General features: G+C 41.4%; 1 protein-coding gene across 3 annotated transcripts in view; it reads left to right on the forward strand.

Annotated features, from left to right (window-relative positions):
- The first annotated feature begins 16,369 nt into the window (after positions 1-16,369).
- Positions 16,370-21,948, forward strand: part of GLDN (gliomedin) — a 35,501-nt gene continuing 29,922 nt past the window's right edge. For 2 of the 3 annotated variants that reach the window (XM_048865809.2, XM_048865807.2), the window contains exon 1: positions 16,370-16,906. In XM_048865809.2, the coding sequence (XP_048721766.1) occupies positions 16,586-16,906 (321 nt within the window). In that variant the 5' untranslated portion in view covers positions 16,370-16,585. The remainder of the gene's footprint in view (positions 16,907-21,948) is intronic. The other variant, XM_048865806.2, reaches the window with a different exon arrangement.

Consider the following 21,948-nt stretch of genomic DNA (forward strand, 5'->3'; position numbering starts at 1 on the left):
TACATCCGGATCATTATGTATAGTCTCCGTTGCTCTTGCTCCATATGAAATTGGTAAGTTTAGTAATTCTCTTCTTGGCTTGGCAGCAGGCTCCCTGCTTAATTATAATAGACTCTGATCTAGTTCTGTAAAGCATAAAAAGCAAAGTCGGCCGTGCACACAAGAGCATTCCATTTAAAATTAATATCTAATAAAGGGAAACACAGAGCTCCTCATAGTCAATTTGCTGTTTTAAAAAAAAAGTCAGCAACCTCCAAACTGGGTAATTTAAAGAAATATAAAGATACCCTAAGGTCAGTGGCTACAGCCGACCTCTGCTGGGATGGTGATGTATTATTACAATCAGTCTGGCAGAGCAGAATAAACAAGGACTCCCAAACAGCCCATTTGCTTGCTCCACTACAATTTTTCTACGCTACTAACCTCCCCTTTCTTCCCCCACCCCTATTAAACTATACATTTCTTTAGGGAAAAAAAGAGAAGCAAATGCTTAATCACCCAAAGAAATCAGTGAATCTAATTGATGCAAAACTTACACCCATATCAACATAATACCAGTTTTAAACAGTTGCAATCATGTATCTGAGAGGGAAGAACCCATTGGTGATGACTGTGTTCTGATTCTCTTACTGGTGATAAAACTCCAGCATAGTAAGAACTTTCAAACAAAAATTCATAAAAGAAGAGAAAGGTGTTGCAAGAGGTAACAAGAAACATAAAGATTTCGCTAAAATGAATGAGAAAAGAGCCTAGAAAGCACAATCTGGGTCCATGTCACTGATTCCCTCATATACCTAACACAGGCAAAACTCCCATTTCCTTCAGCTATAGCCAAACAAGTTGTTGGGGTGCAGGGAAAAAGCTGCATGCCCTATGGGGGTGCATCAACCCCCACTGAAGATAACGGGCTTTCCTTTGACATTCCTTGGAGTTGGGTCAGGTCCTAGATGCACAATTCTTTTAATATTTAGCACACAACATGCAGGACAATATATAATGGAGAACCTCCTATTCGGTCTATTGATATCTACCAAATTACTTACACCACAACATTTGTTTTTAAGAAGAACTGCTGACTTCAAAAAGGACGTGTGACCTGAAAAAATAGGGATTGAATCAAAGCTAAATGAATACCCTTGCTATCCTGGAAATATGTCAAATTACTATAGAAAAATACCAAATTTCATAATGCCATTGTAGAAATCAAAGGTATGTACTTATCTGGAATATTGTGTTCAGTTCCAATTAACCTATTTCAAAAAGTATGAAGAGAAATTGAGGGCTCACAGGTAAGTGCCCAACATGATTAGAGGCATGAAATGATTTCCATAGGAAGAGAGACTGAAAAGGCTGGGCCTGTTTTGTTTAGAAAGGAGATGAATTGGAGAGGACATAAGAGGTGTTCAAAATGATGGTGTAGAGAACGGAAATCATACACTTCTGTTTTCCATTTCTCATAACACAAGAACAAGAGGCCACTAAATGAAACTCAAAGGCAGCATATCTGAAACTGGTAAAAGAAAATACTTTCTACATAGAGCATTATTAGCCCATGGAACTTATTGCCACAAGGTATCACTGAAGCTGAGAACTTGGCAGAAGAATTGGGCATTTAAATCAGTAAAGAGAACAATCCACAGTTACATTAGATAGGGCTGAAAAAATTAGAAGGGAAGAAAGTACATGAGCTAACGCCTATTGAATTCATTGTGAAGACTTCTGTCAACTTAAATGGGCTTTGGAGCAGGCCCTACACCCTCGTACTTCAGGGCATAAGCCAACAACTATTGTAGGGAGCTAAGTATAAACTTTCCATGTGGGAAGGTTATTCTATAATTTTCCTCTGTGGTGTTTCTTACACCTTCCTCATTCCTTGCATCAGGAACAGGGTACTGAACTAAATGACCCCTTGTGTGATCCAAAATTGCAATCCCTAGGTTTCTGTTAATGCTGTTCTGACCAGAAAGAACATGCTCTGGGTAAAAAACTGCACTTTGGTGTAGCAACATGTACATTTTATGGCTGATGTCTAAGCTCATAGGAATCATCTGCCAGAAATGAGATTTAATGAGGTCATGTGAGTGGACTAAATCACATAAAAGGAATAATAAATCTAGTAGTAATGAGAACAGAAGCAAATAAACAGAAGTAAGGAATTTCATATAAACCTTCCCTACATTGTTGGAATATTATCACAAACGATGAAAGCTGAATAAGAACAAAGGTGCCAAATCCCCGTTAGCCCTATTTTGAGGCCATACACAAAAGAAATTTTACAGTGGCTATTTCTTGTAAAGATCCAGTTCCTTTAATTGACAGACCAGGAAATTACAAATCTGCTGTCAGGATTAAATATCTTTTTAGAATTGAGACCAAAAAAAGGAAACAATGAAAAACAAAACCAGTTAAGAACCAGATATTAGATAGCATCAACAATGCAGAATTGTATGCAAGTAGAGGCAGAAATCTGTAAAATAAATAGGCATGATACCATATAATCTGAGAATCGTAGAAGTAATTTGCCTTTAACAATGTTCTATGTTAAAAATGTGATTTGAATGTCTTAATATTTGGATAAGTTAAATGTAATGTTTAGGAAGAGTAGTGGGTAGGCAGAAATCCATCTTAATTCATCTTGTTGCTCTGACACCAGCTGTGTATATTTGTCCTGTGATGTTCTTCTTGATTATACCTTTATGAAATTTTTAAATGTAACCATTTAAAATTTTGGTTGCTGGGATACCAGACTGAAGTTGGCAACTGTGCGGATCAACACTTCACATTTTGTGAAAACTTGCAGCGGATTGAACAAACATGAAATAAGTCTAAGTATATATCCAGATATCTGTAGAATAAAGTGAGTAATCAGCAGTGATTACAGTTGTGCCAAAATAATTGGGTGCAGCATCTTCCAGAAACTGAATGTCATGTTGAAAGCTGGATGCCCTCTTCTACTTGCACTGCCACAAGAGAGCTAACAGCAGCAGAACTAGGCAGTGAGGTGTGGAAGAGGGTATCCACAGCTCATACGAATGCTTCCCCTCTGCCCCTGGAACCCGCTGAAGTTCCTTCTCTATACTGAATAGTTGGGCCTGTGTGGATCAGAACAGGCATGTCTAGATGACAAAAGGTGGCTGTAGAGCGGCATGTGGCATACTCCCTTCTGACTGCAACTCCCCGTCACATTATGCTTTTGGAGAGCGAGGGGGGCTTAGGTGCAAGAGGAGGGGATCGTCAACGATAGCCTGGACTCCTGAGCGTGATGTAGTGACAGTCTCCAGTTAAACCGTGGAATCTCTGAGGTTCAAGCCCAGTATCTCTGCAGAGTCTGCGCTTCTAGCAATATCCCCTCCTACTCCCATCTTTTTTCCCCCTTGCAAGGTTAGAAATCCCTCCCTCCTGAGGGGAGAATAGGGAGGAAACTGTGAATTAAACCTTTTTGTCTGAGTAAAGACTGCAGGCAGGGCCTATTGTTGGTAAAGCGCATTGCAGATGAAAAGTGCTACAAAACTGATATTCCAATACACATCTCTACATTTTCGAAAGAGGAAGGTGTCACAAGTCAGGAAGCAAGAAATGTATTTTTACCATGTTCCAGAAACTGTGTCAGGAATAACTGAGGTGTCCGCGCATAAGAAAAGAGGAGATAAATGGAGGAGATAAAGGAGGAATAAAATGTAAAAGGACATAAATAACAGATTGTTTGTTTGTAGGGCAGCATTACCTTGATATCATCCAAGAGGAGGGGGATTAGGATTCAGGACTGTGGTATGGTTCACTGAGTAGCATTGATTAATCACCTTTGTTTCCAAAGATGCTATAGTTAAAACATTAATAGCAGCCAAAACAGCACACAGCATTAATGCTTCCTTTTAAAGAAAATGTTTGTGACCCAGTGCACGCTTCCAGATTGAGGCTAGCGTGGAGTGAAGCTTTCTTACATAAAAAATTACTGCTGCAAAAATGTTTTATTTGCCTTTCTATCGTATTCCACACCATCATATCTGAGCATTTCCAAACATTAATGAATTTAACCTCACAGCACCCTGCAAGATAGGGAAGTTGTGAGCTATATATTTTGTTAAAGCATCTGGAAGCCTTCAGGCATGTGTACCTATATATTAGCATTTATTTATAATAGTATTTTTAAAATTTCCCCTTTTGCTAGTATTCAGAACAAATGCTTTCTTTATCATGTGGATAAGAGACCAAGTCATAGGAGCATTCTGAGAAACACTATGTCTTGGGTATTTGGGATTTGTATAAGCTCTGTAATAGACATAATACCCCAGCTGTACGAACATAGAGGTTATTGTTGCAGAAATGTCTTAACCTTTGTTGCTGTCAAAAAAGTCCAGACTTGGGTGCTGTTTTAAGGAAATGTTTTCAGAAATGCTGAGCACCTGCATCTCCAAATGAAGTCAGTGAAAGTCATGGGTGCTTGGGACTTTTTATAAACAGACCCATTGTGGTTATAATTTCTGGTTCCTGGCATGTACATCTTCTTATGAGTCTCTTCACAGTCACACACTAACTCTTTGTAAGTCTTTTTGAACTGTGGTGAAAGTAAATCAATTTGCTTACAAAACCAATCGTATTTGGATCATGATTCATGACATTTCTTTTCCCTCTTGGGGCTCCTTCAGATCCTTTTTTTTAATGTAGACAAGGAACAGAAACACTGACAACATAGCTCTGAAAGGGTGCTTCCCAGAGTTGGAATATGCCAAATTATTCACTGTTGATGTGGGCAGTATCCACAGTGCCTGGAAGGGAATTGAATAGTCTGCCAAAAGTGGCCCCCTACATCCTGTATTTCCAGAAGATTTTGGATGTCGTGTCCTACCCATGTGCCATTTTGAGATCTGCACAGATGTGCCTACTTCCTCATCCGAAAATGAAGACATACGAGACCAAGAAACAAATGTTTTTTTCCCCTAAAACATTTCCTTAATACAGCCCCAAGTCTCGACTTTTTGAGCGATACTCAGTAGAGAATCCTGGCTCTTTAAAAATAATGTTAGGAATATGCCTTCTTTAGTGGAGAAATCCAAGAGGCATGTTTGCCTACAAATTTTGCACGCAGCTGTTCTGTGCAAAAACATATTGAAATTACCTTTATCCCATCCTCCTACCCCTCCACGCCCATTTAGTTGCTTCACCCACTCGTTGTGTCTTATCCTAAACTAAGATTGTAAGCTCTTTGGAGCAGAGACTGTCTTGAATTTTATATATCTGTACAGTGTCTAGTTCAATGGGGATTGGTTAAGGGCTATGTAGTAGTAATAATAACAACAATAATTAATAATATTACTAGCAATCTGGTGATATAATTTTCTGGTTTGGTGATTCCAAGAGGCATGTTATTAGTGATCTGTTAATGAGCACTGTGGATGCATCCAATTATGTACCAGCTCAAGTTTACCATTCAGTTAATATAGCATACAAGTCCATGATGACTTTGCCCTGAATATGACTACATTAGCTGTCAACTATTATTTGATTGGTTATCAGAGGAAACGATAACTTTTCTGAGTATATGAAAAGATCAACTTCCAGGGTTTTCATAATAGATATTGAAGACAAAAACAGGACTGGTTCATCAAGATGCTCTTTAGATTGTTCTTAAATGGATCTTCTCAATTTAGGATATTACTATTGTCTTTAATAATATTACCAGCATTATAGTCTGTCTGTCCTCCAATTATACCTTTGCATCATTGTCCTTCGTTTTATTTGGATGGTACTTTTTATTATGAAATACCTTAATAGGATATCTACTTGGGTCAAACTTGAGCTGATTGAATTATATGGCATATATTACAGCAATATAATCATTTGCGTAAGACACTATTTTTCTCTTTGTGGACATTCTATGATCAAACTGCAATTTTTACTTATTTATACATTATCTTAATTTAACAGATTAATTTCTTTTGAAAATTTTTTTAAGGCTCTGTATGGATTGTGATCAGTTCACTTGCAAGTACTTAGTACTCAATGTACTCCTAGCACTGGTTCTTGTAAAATTTTACTGCTCGAATGTCCGGGAAAAGTGAACACACAGCAATTTTCTGATTGATTTAAATACCTTGATTGTTGCCAAACCATATCTCGGGAACCAAAACTGGCAATAATAAATTGTTTGTTGATACCTGCTTGATTCAATAATTATAAGGGCCCCAATCCTGCACTGCCTTCAAGGTGGGTTCTGCACAGCTCAAAGGGTACTGAGCGGGAAGTACAGATGCCTCAGCACTGCTGTACTCAATACTCAAGTGCCTATTGCTGCAAGGGACCCTCCTGATAGTCTGGGAACTATGGGGCATAGAGATGTTCTGGCCACAGCCCCTTTCCTTTGGTCATATCCTTATACTGGTGGCTAGTAGGGTGGTGGCATAAGAATTGACGCTGTGGTTTTACGCCACTAAACAATTTTCCTGTGCTGCAGGAATCCTTCACTGTCAAAACTAGCCTTAAGGCTGCTTTATGCCACCTTCCACACATCAGAGAATCTGGACCAGTATTCATTAAAAATATTAAATATTAATTCCTGTCTTGTGGTTTTGATAAGGATTCTCCTAGAGTCTCTTGACACCTTCTGAACTCCTAATTGCAAGGATATGCTGCCAGAAGCACTGACTTTTCTTGATAGTTGCTATAAAACTCACATATTTGACATTGTTTTTTTCAGTTGCCAATGCTATTATAATGATGTGACAGGTGAATCTTGGCAGATTTATCATGTCGTAGGCTTTTATCAATTGCTTTTATTTCCCTGGCCTGGATTATGAATGGGCTGCTACAGTCATGCTGTTTGAGTTGGTTCCATTTTTAATTTTCCCCTTTGGGTCAACTTTCCTCTCTGATTCATCTTTGCTTTTACTAACAAGTGTTTGTTTGGGGGAATTCGGTGTAATCTTCTGGGAAAGTATCCTTAGCTGCCAGTGTACTGATTCTGTTTTTCAGTGATCCTTAGCCATGGTCCTCATCAAACATCATCATTTAATGACTTGCTTAAGACAGTGAGACATATGGATGGTGTTGAGTAATTGTCTTTGTGCAAAAACAAGGAGTCCTTGTGGCAGCTTAGAGACTAACACATGTATTTGGGCATAAGCTTTCGTGGACTAGTACTTACTTCATCAGATGCATGGAGAGGAAAATACAGGAGCAGGTATAAATACATGAAAAGATGGGAGTTGCCTTACCAAGTGTGAGGTCAATCTAATAAGACAATTCAATTAATAGTAGGATACCCAGGGAGGAGAAAAAACTTTTGTAGTGGTAATGAGAGTGGCCCATTTCAAACAGTTGACAAGAAGGTGTGAATAACAGTAGGGGGAAATTAGTATGGGGGAAATAAGGTTTAGGTTTTGTAATGACCCAACCACTCCCAGTCTTTATTTAGGCCTAATGTGATGGGTCCAGTTTGCAAATTAATTCCGGTTCTGCAGTTTCACGTTGGAGTCTGTGCAGTGTAAGTTGTGCCTATTTACAGACATTAAGCATTTTTATTTTAGAAGAAGCAGCTTATCATTCTGGTTCTTAATTTATGACCTACCATTAAAACCAGCTATTCCAAAATAGCATCTGGCTGAGCCTTTACTCTGAATGTATTAATTTACTCTTGCAACCCTTATATTAAGTAGTACTCACTTTACTTCAGTGGAATTACATTAGGGGAATCCCTAGCTGATTCCTTAAGGTAGCTTTTAAGTCCACTTATGCTGCTGGCTGTGATAAATGAGAGGGGGGATAGCTCGCTTTTGTAGACACCCAGCCAGCCAGTTGGCTATGGAATCCCTCTTGGTGCTTGTTCTCTACTTGCTTTACCTGTAAAGGGTAAACAAGCCCACAGGTAAAAGGAAAGGAGTGGGCACCTGACCAAAAGAGCCAAGGGGAGGGCTAGAACGTTTTAAAATTGGGAAAAAGCTTCCCTTGTCTGTGTGTTGTGGTTCTCCTGGAAAGAGGGGAACAGGGAGAAGTTATGCTGTGAGGAGCTTAAGCCAGATATGAAAAACCATCAGATCGTACCTAGAGATTGCTTATCTGAAACCCGAGATATGTCAGTAAATTAGGAATGTCTAGAAAGACGCGATTAGATATATTTATGTTTATTTCTTATTGGCTTGTGGACTCCTCTGTGCTAACCCCAAATGCTTTTTTGTTTTGCTTGTAACCTTTAAGCTGGACCTCAAGAAGGTTATTCTTGATGTTTCAATTTTGTATTTGGGTTTTTTAAGTCTAGCAAAAGCCTAAGTTCCAGATGTATTTTCTTTCTTTTTGTTTTTAATAAAATTTACCTTTTTTAAGAACAGGATTCGATTTTTGGTGTCCTAAGAGGTTTGTGCACATGTTATTAAATTAGCTGGTGGCGACAACTGATTTCCTTTGTTTTTCTTTCTCGGCTCTTCCCCAGAGAGGGGCGAAAGGGCTTGAGGGTACCGTACAGGAAAGAATTACCAAGAGCGCCTTTCTGGTTTCAAAGAGGTTTTTTTTGCATTTGGGTGGTTGCAGCATCTACTGATCCAAGGTCAGAGAGAAACTGTAACCTTGGGAGTTTAATACAAGCCTGGAGTGGCCAGTATTAATTTTTAAAATCCTTGCGAGCCCCCACCTTCTGCACTTGAAGTGCCAGAGTGGGGAATCAGCCTTGAGAGTGGCACAAAGGGAACTTAAGAGAGGCTAAAGATCTGGCCCCTTGTTTTTACCTACAATTTTCTTAGATAAAGAATTACTTGATGTTCTGTAGGCAAATTTTATTTTTTCCCACAACAGGTTTATCTTTATGTAAATTTGCTGCTTTTTAGATGTTACCCTATATAGGGAAACATTTGGATGTTTGTTCCTGCCATGTCCTTCACTTATTCCAGTAATGTGTAATGTACAATTTGTGACAGTGATTTCTTTGTTTTCTATTGATTGCTGTTTTGGTAAAAGTATGCATTTCTTATGTTTCTATTGACATTCTTTCAGGGCCCATCGCTTCATTTGAATGGAATTTCTTATTGTTTGAGTCCTTTTGCCAACACGTCTGGATATTTATTTCACTGCTCTCTCCAGTAAGTGTCTTCCCACTTAGGTCTTGCATCATGGGATACATATTTATAAATACTAATCTTATGATTCTTTCTAGTGTATTTTAAATGGGTATGTGTGGTTTCTTCCCATGAAAAGACTGATCTCTCCTGAATATAAACAAGATCAAAATCATCCTATTTCTGTCTATAATTTAAACAGCTCAGTTTCCTTTATACAAAAATGGAATGGGCCAGATTCTGACATCAGTTTCATTCACTGATATAACTCTGGAGTAACTCCACATGGAATTACTTCATATTTGTGTAGAATTTGATGCACTTATTGCTGGAACTGTCCCATAAATATTGCAAAGACATTTCAAACATGCATGAGCGATTCTTTCTAAGGTGAATAGAACAGGATCTAATATGATTCAAAACTCGGACATCTCCCTTTCTCATATGCTGAAAGGGGTCTTTTAACATTTTTAAACAAAGTAACAGCCACAGTAAGACCATGATGATTCTCACAGGAATCACCAAACTGCATCAGACCAGTGGTCTATCTAGTCTAGTGTCCTGTCACCAACAGTGGCCAGTACCAGATACTCCAGAAAACAGTACAAGAAACCATGCTTCAAGCAGCGTTTGGTGAGGTACTGATCCATCCTGCTGAACAGTTCATCTATTCTTCACCATCTGTCAGAATCCAAAGGATGATTTCCATTCCACTTAAACAGCTGCTAGCTGACAGAAGAATCCTAAAATAAGTACGTTCAATCCACATGTTGAATCCCCATCTTGGCAGAGAATAATATAGACAAATCTATTGGTTTCCACTGAAAGGTATAAGGACATATCATGTCTTTTTTCTTTCCCTTAATGAGTACAGTGAAAAGGTTTATATTTCCTTATTTCTAAGAATTCATATAAAGAGAGAGCAAAATTTGATTAGCTTAAAAATCAGACTCATTTTTTCCTTTAATAACATCATGAGAGGAAGATTGGTCCTTTATCTTACACACAGCTCATCCTCAATTGTCTCAGGACTCAATTCAGCTTTCATCTTTGTTTGTCACACAAAGCCTGCTCCATTTTCCAGTGTAAGACATTGAGAGTAGAATAGATTGAAATATACAATTACATTTTTGCACAGTAACAATTAAAAAAAATCTGTATGAGAGAATTATTTAAGCAAGATGGTGTGCCTTTCTGCATCCATCCTCTGCCCCAATAATTGAGCAATCAAGAGTATTTTTGAGGGGAACAGGATCGCCTGGGAATGGCCAGGAGGATACTGAGCCTTTCATCTCTTTGCTGTTAGTTTGAATTATGGCTGCTCTGGTAGATTTTGACCTAATACGATAGTTGATCTGTGGCTTGTATGAATTAAATTGATGGTCTCAATCTAGGTCCTAAAGAACATGGGCTAGATTTAAGCACTCTTTCATGTGCCAGGCTTCCATTCATGCAAATTCTAATGCATGTGTGAATTGAGCACACGCTTTTCAAAATTTGATCCCAAATGTCCCCATGGAAACCCCTCCACATAAACTGAAACTCTACTTACTGGCATGCTTTTGGACAGTCCCAGCAGACAAACCAACAACTGAATGTGCAGGATGGGGCGGGAGGGCTAAGAATTTTCTCACTCTTAGAGGATGAGATTCAAACAAGTCGGGAGTCAGACATATGGTACATTGGTGTGGGATTGTGGGAATGCTTGAATTTCCACTGTGAACTTTTTCTGCTGTTTTAGTGAGTAAATAGAATTTAATTGTCCACTGCAATCAATCTATCATGGATTACGTTAGTGACGTTTTGAAAAGCTGTTTACAGATGTTGCAACAGAGTGGGCTAGTTTTTGTCCATATTCCCCAAGCTTTCTTTAGACTATCAACTCTTCAAGACCTGTATTGTTTCTTTTCTGTTTGTACATCACCCAGCATGATGGGGCCCCAGTTCTGATCCATGCACTATCATAATATAAGTATTTACTACTATTGGTGGAAAGGCTACGGGAATCCATCCTGGGGTTTCATGCCCTTCTATGTGCTGTAGCTTTGTGCTCTGTAGAGGCTCCTCGCACTCCACCAGGTGAGGAGGTTTCTAGGCAAGGTGCAGCAAATGTATCCATGACTATGCAAGTCCCCTGTGAAGTGAGTGGCACAGCAATCACCGAGGCCTTTGCAGATTCCATGCTATATTGGTAGCTGTGGAACAGATCCAATGCAGCCTTGTGGCCTGGGACTGAAGGGGGAAGATTCAGCACCTCTGACAACCAAGGAATTTCCTTGCTCATAGCCTTACTTGGGATGTTCACAGGGAGCAGGATGTACCCTAGTGTTTAACCATAATAAAGATAAAATCCAAATCCCCTTCAAGATTGGACAGATGGATAAACAGAATGCTATATCACTTCCACTATTCTCCAAATAGCGGCTCGTGATTAGTATGCTCTTTAGTCAGTCATTGTACTCTGAAATGGACAATAAAAGATGAAGAATCATTGCATGTTACATTATACAGTCTCTGGAGTGCAGTTCCACGTAGGGCCATTTATGTCCTTAAAAGGAGACAGGTTTTAGTTTGCTGTTATGAAGGATGTTTAGTGATTTTATTGTATCAATGTAATTATAAATTATGTTTGTTTAGGACAGAGTCTGTTTTATGTATTTTCATTCATGGTTGTATTGTCTTTTTCACAAGGCTGAGCAAAATAAAACACAACTGTACATTTCTATAATCGGTTAGGCTATCAGTTGACAGAGTAAACAAGTCTACTTGCTACCTTCATTATCACGAAAAACTATTCAAATGTAAATAAAACCTTATGATAATTTCAGTGTAGTTAATTCAAGTTGGATAGCTTCACTTAGTTTTTTTTGTCTTGCTTGCCGTGAATGTCACTACTTTACATTCTACCATCAGAAGACGCTCTGAGACTCCACTCATTCATTCCACAAAAAGATATCTGCTGCACATGACAATATCTGTACAATGACATCATTAATGGTTTATCTGCGGTGGCCTTGTGGGAGCTCAGACAATACTGTATCATAACATGATCAAAATTTTAATGATTGTCCTTATTTGTTATGTCTTTTGTTCACGTTTTTACTGCCACTCTCCCCCAAAGAGGTGTGAAGATATTTGGCGTCTGTAGCTGCAGTTTTCCTTCTATCCTGACATTTTGCACAGTTTACTGTATATTGTACATGTGGGTTCTCATAAAAAATAAAATCAGTTAATTTGAGGTGTGTGGAATCCTGACACATTTTGGGAGATGGAGGAGGTTCAAAAAAAGGAGGATTTAATGTCCTCTGACATATCATGAGCACAATCCATAATAATTACACAATATATTGAAACATATTTTCCAAATCTACTTTCTAAACAGGCATAAAAGGCATTTTTCAAGCTACCAGAAATATGTCTGAGCTACTTGCAAGACTGCCTCCTGCTTCATGATCAAAGCATCATACAACAGCTGTGTTCCATGGAACAGCCTTCTTGGCATCAGGTCCTTGTCTACGGAATTCACTCATGAAAGAGAGCAGTATGATCCTGAATCTCTCTGCTGTAAGTAATGTAATGTAATGTAATGAAATGTAAGTCTCATTCTTTGTCTTAGCTTTCACTTAGAGATGGGTGTGGAATGAGGAGGGACAGAGAAAGTGGCAAACTCCTACTAATTGGGAAAGGGGAGGAAGAGAAACAGAGGACCTCATTTTTAAGCTCTTTTTTGAAAGCTGCCCGGACACTACACACTGTATAGACAGATAGGTGGATATGCAGGTAGATACAATAAGCCACTATTACTAATGTAAAATCTAAACTAATCTACTGTAGCTAACTTAGAAGGACCAACAGCTATATAAGAGAGCCACATTAAAAAGTCATCTAAATGGTCAAGTAAACAAGACCCAGGGTCCATCCCTGTTCCCATCAAAGCCAATGGAAATTTTATCACTCAGGACCTCAGTTAAGCTCCTTTGCCCCCACCCTGCCTACAAGGTTCATATACTTACATATGGGAACAATGAATTTAGGAAATTATCCCTGCTTGTGTATTCTTTAACTTGACTTTTGAAGTGGCCAACTGTTTTTCATGTTGCGTTTTTTTATACATATCAAAGCTTTAGTACAGTGGAGCTGTATTTTTGTCCGTCGTCCATCCCCCCTACCCCCGGCCCCGCAACTTGGCTCCTTTATAACATGTGAAATGTTTTGGATCAGAACTGCCTTTAGTAGAGAGAAGCCAAAATCAGAGGCATTTGAGGGTTGTTTCAAATTCTAGGTCAGATCTGAAGCTGCAGCTTTCTGGTTGTGGTTGAGAGGTGGCTGAAATTTCCAGAGAATGGCCATTCTGATAGTATTTCTGCCCAAGAATATGGAACCCCTCTTGTGAGGTTTCTCCCATTCAAAATGGTGGAAAGTTCTTAAGATCAATTGATTTAAAGACACTTCCACCATTTGGTGCGATAAGTTTGCAAGAACAGCTTACAGGTTTCAGCACCATCAAACCCTAAGCCCTGATTTGGTTTTGAACCAAACATTCCAGCTCTGGATCTATGGGGGCGGGCGGGGGGGGGGGGGGGAAACCTGGATTTGTGCTGGAAATGGCCCACCTTGATTATCGTACACATTGTAAAGAGAGTGATCACTTTAGATAAGCTATTACCAGCAGGAGAGTGGGGTGGGGGGAGAGAAAACCTTTTGTAGTGATAAACACCCATTTTTTTCATGGTCTGTGTGTATAAAAACATCTTCTGTATTTTCCACAGTATGCATCTGATGAAGTGAGCTGTAGCTCACGAAAGCTTATGCTCAAATAAATTGGTTAGTCTCTAAGGTGCCACAAGTACTCCTTTTCTTTTTGCGAATACAAACTAACATGGCTGTTACTCTGAAACCTCACCTCTGCCCATTTCCAGGCTGTAACCTAATACATAATCAATCAACTTTATTTAATATTCCTGCGTGGCAAGATTATTCACACAATACTAGCTAAACTTCCAAAGCCCTGGCAAAGCAAGCACAAGGCTTGGTATAAAGTCTGGGGTGAATGCTTTGGGTAGTCTCTGCTATGGGTGTTCCAAACTTCTGATCAGAATGTGGGAGGGAAAATCTTTCTAGCCCATCAGTTATGACTATAAATAAACATTTTATAACCATCCATTAATTATTTTAATCTCTTTGTGCTCTGTATGTGTGATATAGCCAAATTGCAGGTACATTGATGTAAATTTGGAGTAATGCCACTGAAATCAATGGAGTGTAAATGAAAGTGAATTCAGCCCAGAAGTGGTCTTACAAACCTCCAAAAGCTAGCAAACTCTTAAGAAGAGTTAACCCACCTAATTGTTAAAGGGGAAAAAGCAGTGGCTTTGGCACTGACCTTGAATTACTGTGTGTGGTCTGGTGTGTTTATACATACACACATTTTTCTTTAATAATTAGATGTTTTAACTCTTCTTTCAAGGGTTAGGGTCTCTTGGAGATTTGTATGAAAATTGTAACATTTATGGGCCAAATTCTGCTCTGATTTACAGCATTGATAAATCCTGAGTAACTCCATTGATTTCTATGGAGGTACTATGGGATTTACATTAGTAACTGGGAGCAGAATTTGGTTTATTTCTCCCACACAGCACACTGGTGTCAAATAATTCATTGATGATCATAAAATGTTAAATCACATAAAGCTTTTGGAGGTGTGCCCAGTTCTACAGCCATAACATAATATAAATGGTTATTAGTGAATTATATGGTACCTCTTGAAAACGTGAAGTTGCTTTTCTAAATTACAAAATTATATTGTAGATATAACAAGCAGCAAAATGGGACGTAATACAGCTATCTTTATAATATGGCCAAAAGCACAATAGTACCCCAGCCAGTGGAAGTAGTGATGTCTACTTAAGCACCTAAATGTCTATCATGGTTGGAGGCAACAAGGAGTAAAGGTTGTCCCCTTGGCTGTCCTGCAATTTCCCATAAAAATAGCCTGACCTAATTTCAATTTCCAGGGTCAAGGCATGCATTTTCAAAGTGGATGCTTAACTTTGATTTGTTTAGGTGCCTAATGTAAATAAGGATTTTGGGTTCATAATTTTACATGCCCACTATGAATATTTCAGCCAGAGGTTGTAATGAGTGTCCTAACCTAGATCCTCTGCCCCTCTTTCCCTATCCCTTAGCACTGTGCCCATGTTCCACATCTTTTTCCATCATCCTCATTCCCTTAACCTTGTCCTATGCTGCTGCTCCCTGCGCCAGTCTCTGATTGTATTTGTCCTGAGGCTCTGTCCCATACTCTGGTACCCTGTTCCCCTTCATCTCCCAATCCCTTCCATCAGACTGCATCCACGCTTCGCTGTACTCCTAACCCCTATGCCTGATCCACTGACCCATGTCAACTCAGCTGTATCCCTGCCACTGTCCTCTTCCGACCCTTATACTCACTTCTCAGTCGCTGGTCCTCCACTCCTGTGTGCCTGTACTTGCCCTGGGCCCTGGACCCTAGTGTGCCTGGAACCGCTCTTTCGGATCCTGTGTGTCAGAAACCTGTCACTCCTCCTTGTCCTCTGCCCAGTCCATATACCAGATCCCCTGTATCCCTCCTGCCCCGTGTCCCTACCCCCTACTCCCCTGCCCTGCCCTGGTGTCAGGTCCCCATGTCCCTTCCCCTTGTATTCCCTTCACTCCAATGCCAGGTCCCCTGTGTTCCTTCCTGTCCCCTGGTTCCCCACCCTGCCCCAGTGCCAGGTCCCCCGTGTCCCTGCCCCCTGGTCCCACGTCCCCTGTGTCCCTGCCCCTTGCTCCCCGCCCTGCCCAGTGCCAGGTCCCCCATGTCCCTGCCCCCTGTTCCCACGTCCCCTGTGTCCCTGCCCCTTGCTCCCCCGCCCTGCCCCAGTGCCAGGTCCCCCATGTCCCTGCCCCCTGTTCCCACGTCCCCTGTGTCCCTGCCCCTTGCTCCCCCGCCCTGCCCCAGTGCCAGGTCCCCCATGTCCCTGCCCCCTGTTCCCACGTCCCCTGTGTCCCTGCCCCTTGCTCCCCCGCCCTGCCCAGTGCCAGGTCCCCCATGTCCCTGCCCCCTGTTCCCACGTCCCCTGTGTCCCTGCCCCTTGCTCCCCGCCCTGCCCAGTGCCAGGTCCCCCGTGTCCCTGCCCCCTGTTCCCACGTCCCCTGTGTCCCTGCCCCTTGCTCCCCGCCCTGCCCAGTGCCAGGTCCCCCATGTCCCTGCCCCCTGGTCCCACGTCCCCTGTGTCCCTGCCCCTTGCTCCCCGCCCTGCCCAGTGCCAGGTCCCCAGTGTCCCTGCCCCCTGGTCCCACGTCCCCGCGGCGCCCGCCTCTCCCATTCATTCCGCCTCGTCACCCCGGGCAGCTCTGTGGCTGGCGGTGGAAGCAGCCCACGGTGCCCGGGGCCATAAAGCCCGTCCCGGAGCCGGAGCCAGCGAGTCCCCAGCGCCGCTCCGCCCCCGCCTGCCCGCTAGCGCCGGGGAGCCGCGGCCGCTCGGCCTCGCAGGACCCTGCCCGAGCGCGCCTCCGGGCCGGGGATGCAGGGGGACGGCGGCCGGGCGCTGCGCTGCTTGCTGGCCGCAGTGGGGCTGCTCTCGGCGCTCAGCGCCGCGGGGACGCTCTTCCTGCTGGGCCAGTGGAGGGAGCTGAGCGCGGCGCTGCGGGAGCTGGAGGCTGCACAGCCCCAGGGGGGAGACAGTGACAGCACCCTGCGGTCCCTCCTGGGCCCCACCGCCCCAGGGGCAGCGGCCCCAGGGGCCGCCCGGCACAAGAGGAGCCACCGCGGAGCGGCCGCCAGGGGCCACGTTCGGGCCGAGAACGATGAGTTGCTCATGATGATGACCTACTCCATGGTGCCGGTAGGGTGCGCCCCTAGGGGTAGGGGCTGGGCCCTGAGAGCATCTCCAAGGAGCTGGTGTCAGGGGAAGGGTCCATCAGAGAGTCCACCAAGAGATAGGGTCTGTGGCCTAAGGTGGAGTCCCCAGGGCATATCTGCTTCCCTCTCCCAAGGGAAGGGCTGGGTCAAATTCTCTCCCGGGGAGGCGCTGCCCTGAGAACTTTACTAGTGAAATTCACCAGCTTATTGGAGGATGTTTTAAGAAATAAATGTTAACATGAAACTTAAATGAAGAGTGGTGGGACTTTCTCCCATCTCAGGAAAAGTGTGTGTATGTGTGAGTGAGGAGAAACAGTGACCCCTGCAGCAGGGCCGGATCACAAGACTGCCTAAGCCACCCTAACCTCCAGCACCTATGGCCTTTGTAGTAGTTGGTTCCATGTTCCCTTAATGATCTCTCTAGTGTTCCACTGTGATGGTCCTTTAAGATCTTTCTCATCTTTGTTCCCAAATCTGAAACAGCAGGTGAAATTTACAGAATTGCAAAGCAAATCTCATCTGTTTCCCATATCATAGAAGTCAGAGATGAGAAAAGACTGTTTGGTCAGCCCCTGCCCTTGCAGGGATTGTGTTCCCTACAGGATATATCACAATGTTTTGTTCAGTCTAATTTCCATGAAAAATTAACACTGGTTATAGCCTGCAAATATTAAGGCAGAGAAATCCATAAAACAGACTATATTGTTTTACAGGTTGTAACTAAAGTTTTTTAAGATGACTATTGTGCAGACAAAATAAGAGCAACAGCTTTTAACAGGATCTGATAGGATTCCCAATTTTGCCTGAAAGAGGCGGCTATTTTAATTGTTATTTATTTAAAAAGAGCAGTATTGGATTTAGTTAAAATACTACAGGAAGCTTTCAAACTAGTTACAATATGTGTAAAAAAGAGACCTTTACAAATAAATTCAAATAAAATGACAATTTTCAGGAATTTAAAATTCTAAATATTCCCCTGTATTACACCACTAGTTTGAATCTCATTGTATAATTCAGAACAATTAATGACAGTCACACACATTTCCACTTTTTTATTATTAGGCATATTAGTCATCCCTTTAGCAGCCCATTCCTTCAAAACCTTATTCACTGAGAAAGCTTTAAAATCAGTAAAAAGAAAAGGAGTACTTGTGGCACCTTAGAGACTAACAAATTTATTTGAGCATAAGCTTTCGTGAGCTACAGCTCACTTCATCGGATGCATTATGTACTCCTTTTCTTTTTGCGAATACAGGCTAACACGGCTGCTACTCTGAAACCTGTCGTTATCTAAAATCAGTGGGATTAGTGGCATGGGTAAGGAAAGCAGGATTAGCCCTTTGTTAGTGTTGGTCCAGATTCTGAGGTCTTCTCTCAGGCAAAACGGCACTGAATTTCTCACACTTCAATGGGAATTTTTCCTGAATATGGGGTTCCACTCATGTGCATGAGTGTTTCTAGAACAGGGGCTCTGGGGCCTGCTTCTACTGTATCTACTCAGTAAAAAATACCATCAACATGTGGGAAACTCATTGTGAGTTTTGCCTGAGTAAGGACTGCAGGCCCTGGTTCAAAAATAACAAGAAAAGGCAAATCTGACGCCCTCTCTCCCCTTAGTGATGTAAATACTCCCAATGACTTTAAGGATTACTTATGGAAGTAAGGATTTTCAGTATTGCCACACTAAACGCGGTAATTGTTATGCTTAATAAACTATTGGCATTTGTATTTATGTAAATGTTATCACTCTAACAACTGAATTTAATGAGATTACTTGCAAAAAGTGACTCATGTAATTATGATAATATAGAAGTTTATTGGCTTGACATTTTCAACAGAAGTACTTTTGATTTTTCTTTTGCATCAGAATGTTGTGTGGCAAGTTCTTGATTAAAGGTACAAAACACAAAGACTTATGCAGTTAAGCAGCTTATGTTATATTTTCTCATATTTAAGAACAGATGTTAGGAAGATCAGGTTTGCATATATTGTCTTAAACTCTTTTTATTGAAAAAGAAATCCTTTGCATAAGATCATATGGTTTTTACTAGAACATTTTACTTTCTGTAGCCTTAAAACCATTTTGGAAATATCATCTTATATTTTTACTTAGTGATGTACAAATGAAAGAGAAATACTGTAAGTGAATGAATCTACTTTGCATGTTTGCCAGTTAAGAACATTTTTGTTCTGTCTGATCTGAAATGTAGCTTGCAATCTGAAAGATCCTCAGAAAAAATTAACACATGCTAATTGTCAACACAGTTCTGCAGAAGAAGAGGGCCTGATCCTGCTAGGTGTTGAGCACCCACCGATGTGAGTGGAATTTGAAGGTGTTTTGTTCCTTGCAGAAGTACTCAGCACCTTGCAGGATTGGCCCTCAGAAAGCCCCTTCAAACTTAGAACTAAAAATCTCCATGCATAGTCCCATTTACCCAAGGCAGACAGTCCTTATGAAGAGTTCTCTAGCAAAGACAAGGAAGTCAAGATCTGATATTTCTAAGGTAAAAACAATCAAGAAAAATACTTTAAAAAGATGTTTGAGTCATATGCTTAAAGTTAAGCAGGTATTTTAGGGCCTGATCCAAAGCCCACTGAAGTCATTAGAAGGATTTCCATTAACTTAAATAGACTTTGGATCAAGCCCTTAGTGCTTTGCTGAATCAGAGCCTCTAAAGGAAACTTTGCCTCAGTAGAAAGTATCATATGATGTTGTCCACTTGGTGTTTATTGGCACTTCAGACAGTTGTGCTCTTTGCCTTGATTGTGTGAGTAAGAGTGGCAATATCAAATAGGTAGACCAGTGGTTCTCAAACTTTTTTTTTTTTATGGACCACTTGAAAACTGCTGAAGGTCTCAGCAGACCGCTTAATGCTCTTTCCAAATGTTGTTTGTACTGTCAGTTAACTACTGTAAAGCGCTTTGGATAAAAGTGCTATATATAAAATAACCTTAATAATTAACGTTTTTTTGTTGTACAAATAAAAGCACACAACTCATATTTTAATATTAGTAGTCTTACCTTTCTAATGTGTTGGATGTGCCCTCTCTCCCCTGCCACAGCAGCCCCTGAGCTGGGGCTGGGGAGGAGGGGGGTCTCTCCCTCTCTTCCCCACCGCAGCAGCCCCCAAGCTGGGGCTGGGAAGTGGGGGCGGTCTCTCCCCCTCCACAGTAGCCATAGAGCTGAGGATGGGAAGGAGGGCCGTCTCTCTCCGGCAGCCGCAGCCCTGGAGCTGGGGAAAGTCGCCTCTTTCTCTGGCTGCTGCAGCCCTGCATGTCCAAAATTCCCACCACCCCCTCTTCTCACCCCACTGCTCACTCCCATCTATCCCCATTTTTTACCCCAAGGCCACCACCTCACCTTATATCTTTTAGTCTTTTCCAGGATCCAGGCACCTAATTAGTGGAGCCACGCCTGTGCGACTCCACTAATTAGGTGGGTGGTCCTTTATTCTGTTGTGTGTGGCCGCCAAGGCATGCACCTTAGAGGGAACTATCTGCGGATCACCTGAATGGAGCTTGCGGGCCACTGGTGGTCCACGGACCACAGTTTGAAAACCTCTGAGGTAGACCATCATCTTGAGCAGCAACATCTGGGCCAGTAAACCATTCAGTTAGTGTTCTGTGTGGATGACAGTGAACTAGTAGGGGTGGTGTTTTGCCAGTTTGTCTAAGGCTGCAGAACCCCTAGACCTGATCTAGAGAGAAAAAAATGGAAGGCAGTGGTTCTGATAGGTGAATAGCATAGCAAAGCAAAAAACAAAACAAAAACAAAACAAAACAAAACACCAAACCACCATTGTGTCCCAGATCGTTTTTGTTTATGTATCCTGAGTTTTTATTTTAAATTATTTATAAAGACAGCATCATACTTTGTTTTAAAAACTGACTTGACTTGTGTTTTTACAATAGATATATCAGGTCTTGAGTTCCTTGATTTTGTTGAAGAACTCTTTGAAGCCTGGTATCTCTCTCACTTTCTGTGTTTGGAGTTCTCTCCTTTTTCTTTTTAAACCAAGTTTAAAGTGAGCCTAGAGTGGATGAAAAGGGCTGTATTGACAGCCATGGAGACAGAAATTCTCCATCCACAGTAGAAGTTCAGCAGGGAAGATGGTGGTATAAACTTCTCCTTGCTCCTCAGCTAAAGAGCTTTGACTCGGACTTATTGGTGGTCTGAGGAAAGTTTACTCTCCATACCCATTGAATTCTTGGTCTCCTTGTTTGAGTTTACCAGCAAGGGTGCTAATAAGTGCTAAATTTATTGGTTGTTTTTTATGACCTGGACACCTGTCTAGTAGGCGCTACATGGAGGCCACCAATCACACAGGTTTCAGAACTGTTGCTGAGGAGCAACAGCTTAGTCAATACCATTGTGGGCTGGATTTGAAACAATAACCAACCGAACAAAAGCTGCAGTACATATCCCATTACTGATCCCATGATGCATGCATTTTCTACCCCAGTAACTTTCCTGATTGAAGAACAGATTAAATGACAGTTGGTTGACAATAGGTTTTGCAGGTGCAAATGGTAAACCTTGCATGTCCTTAGATTATTTAAAGGGCACACACAAGGTTATGCAAAAACAAATGCATGCATGTGTGCTGAGTGGAGGCAGTTTTACTCAAGCACAATTGAAGGCTGAAAATTTTATCCTTTGTATCTTTTGATTTATAAAAAATAAACTTAGCTACAACAGTGACAGTGTATACAATTTAAAAGAGAATGCAGTGGTTTTTATATTACCCTGGAAGGATACTTGTGACATCTGAAGATAGATGTTGTAAGTATAGTGAAGGAAGAGGTAAAGCATATTTTAGATCAGAAATGTTGGCTAGCACTTACATAAGGACTCTTTGATTCTGCAAGGCACTGAACATTGCCAGCTGCCATTCAAATCACTGGGAGTTGAGAGTACTCATCATCTCACAGTGCTGAGCCCTGTATTAGTACAATGTTCACTCTTAGGAAGTAAATAAAAAAGAAAGAAATGTAGACAAAAATACAGTACCAGAATTTATCAGT

This window comes from Caretta caretta, chromosome 10 (genome assembly GCF_965140235.1).
Source record: "Caretta caretta isolate rCarCar2 chromosome 10, rCarCar1.hap1, whole genome shotgun sequence".
NCBI lineage: Eukaryota > Metazoa > Chordata > Testudines > Cheloniidae > Caretta > Caretta caretta.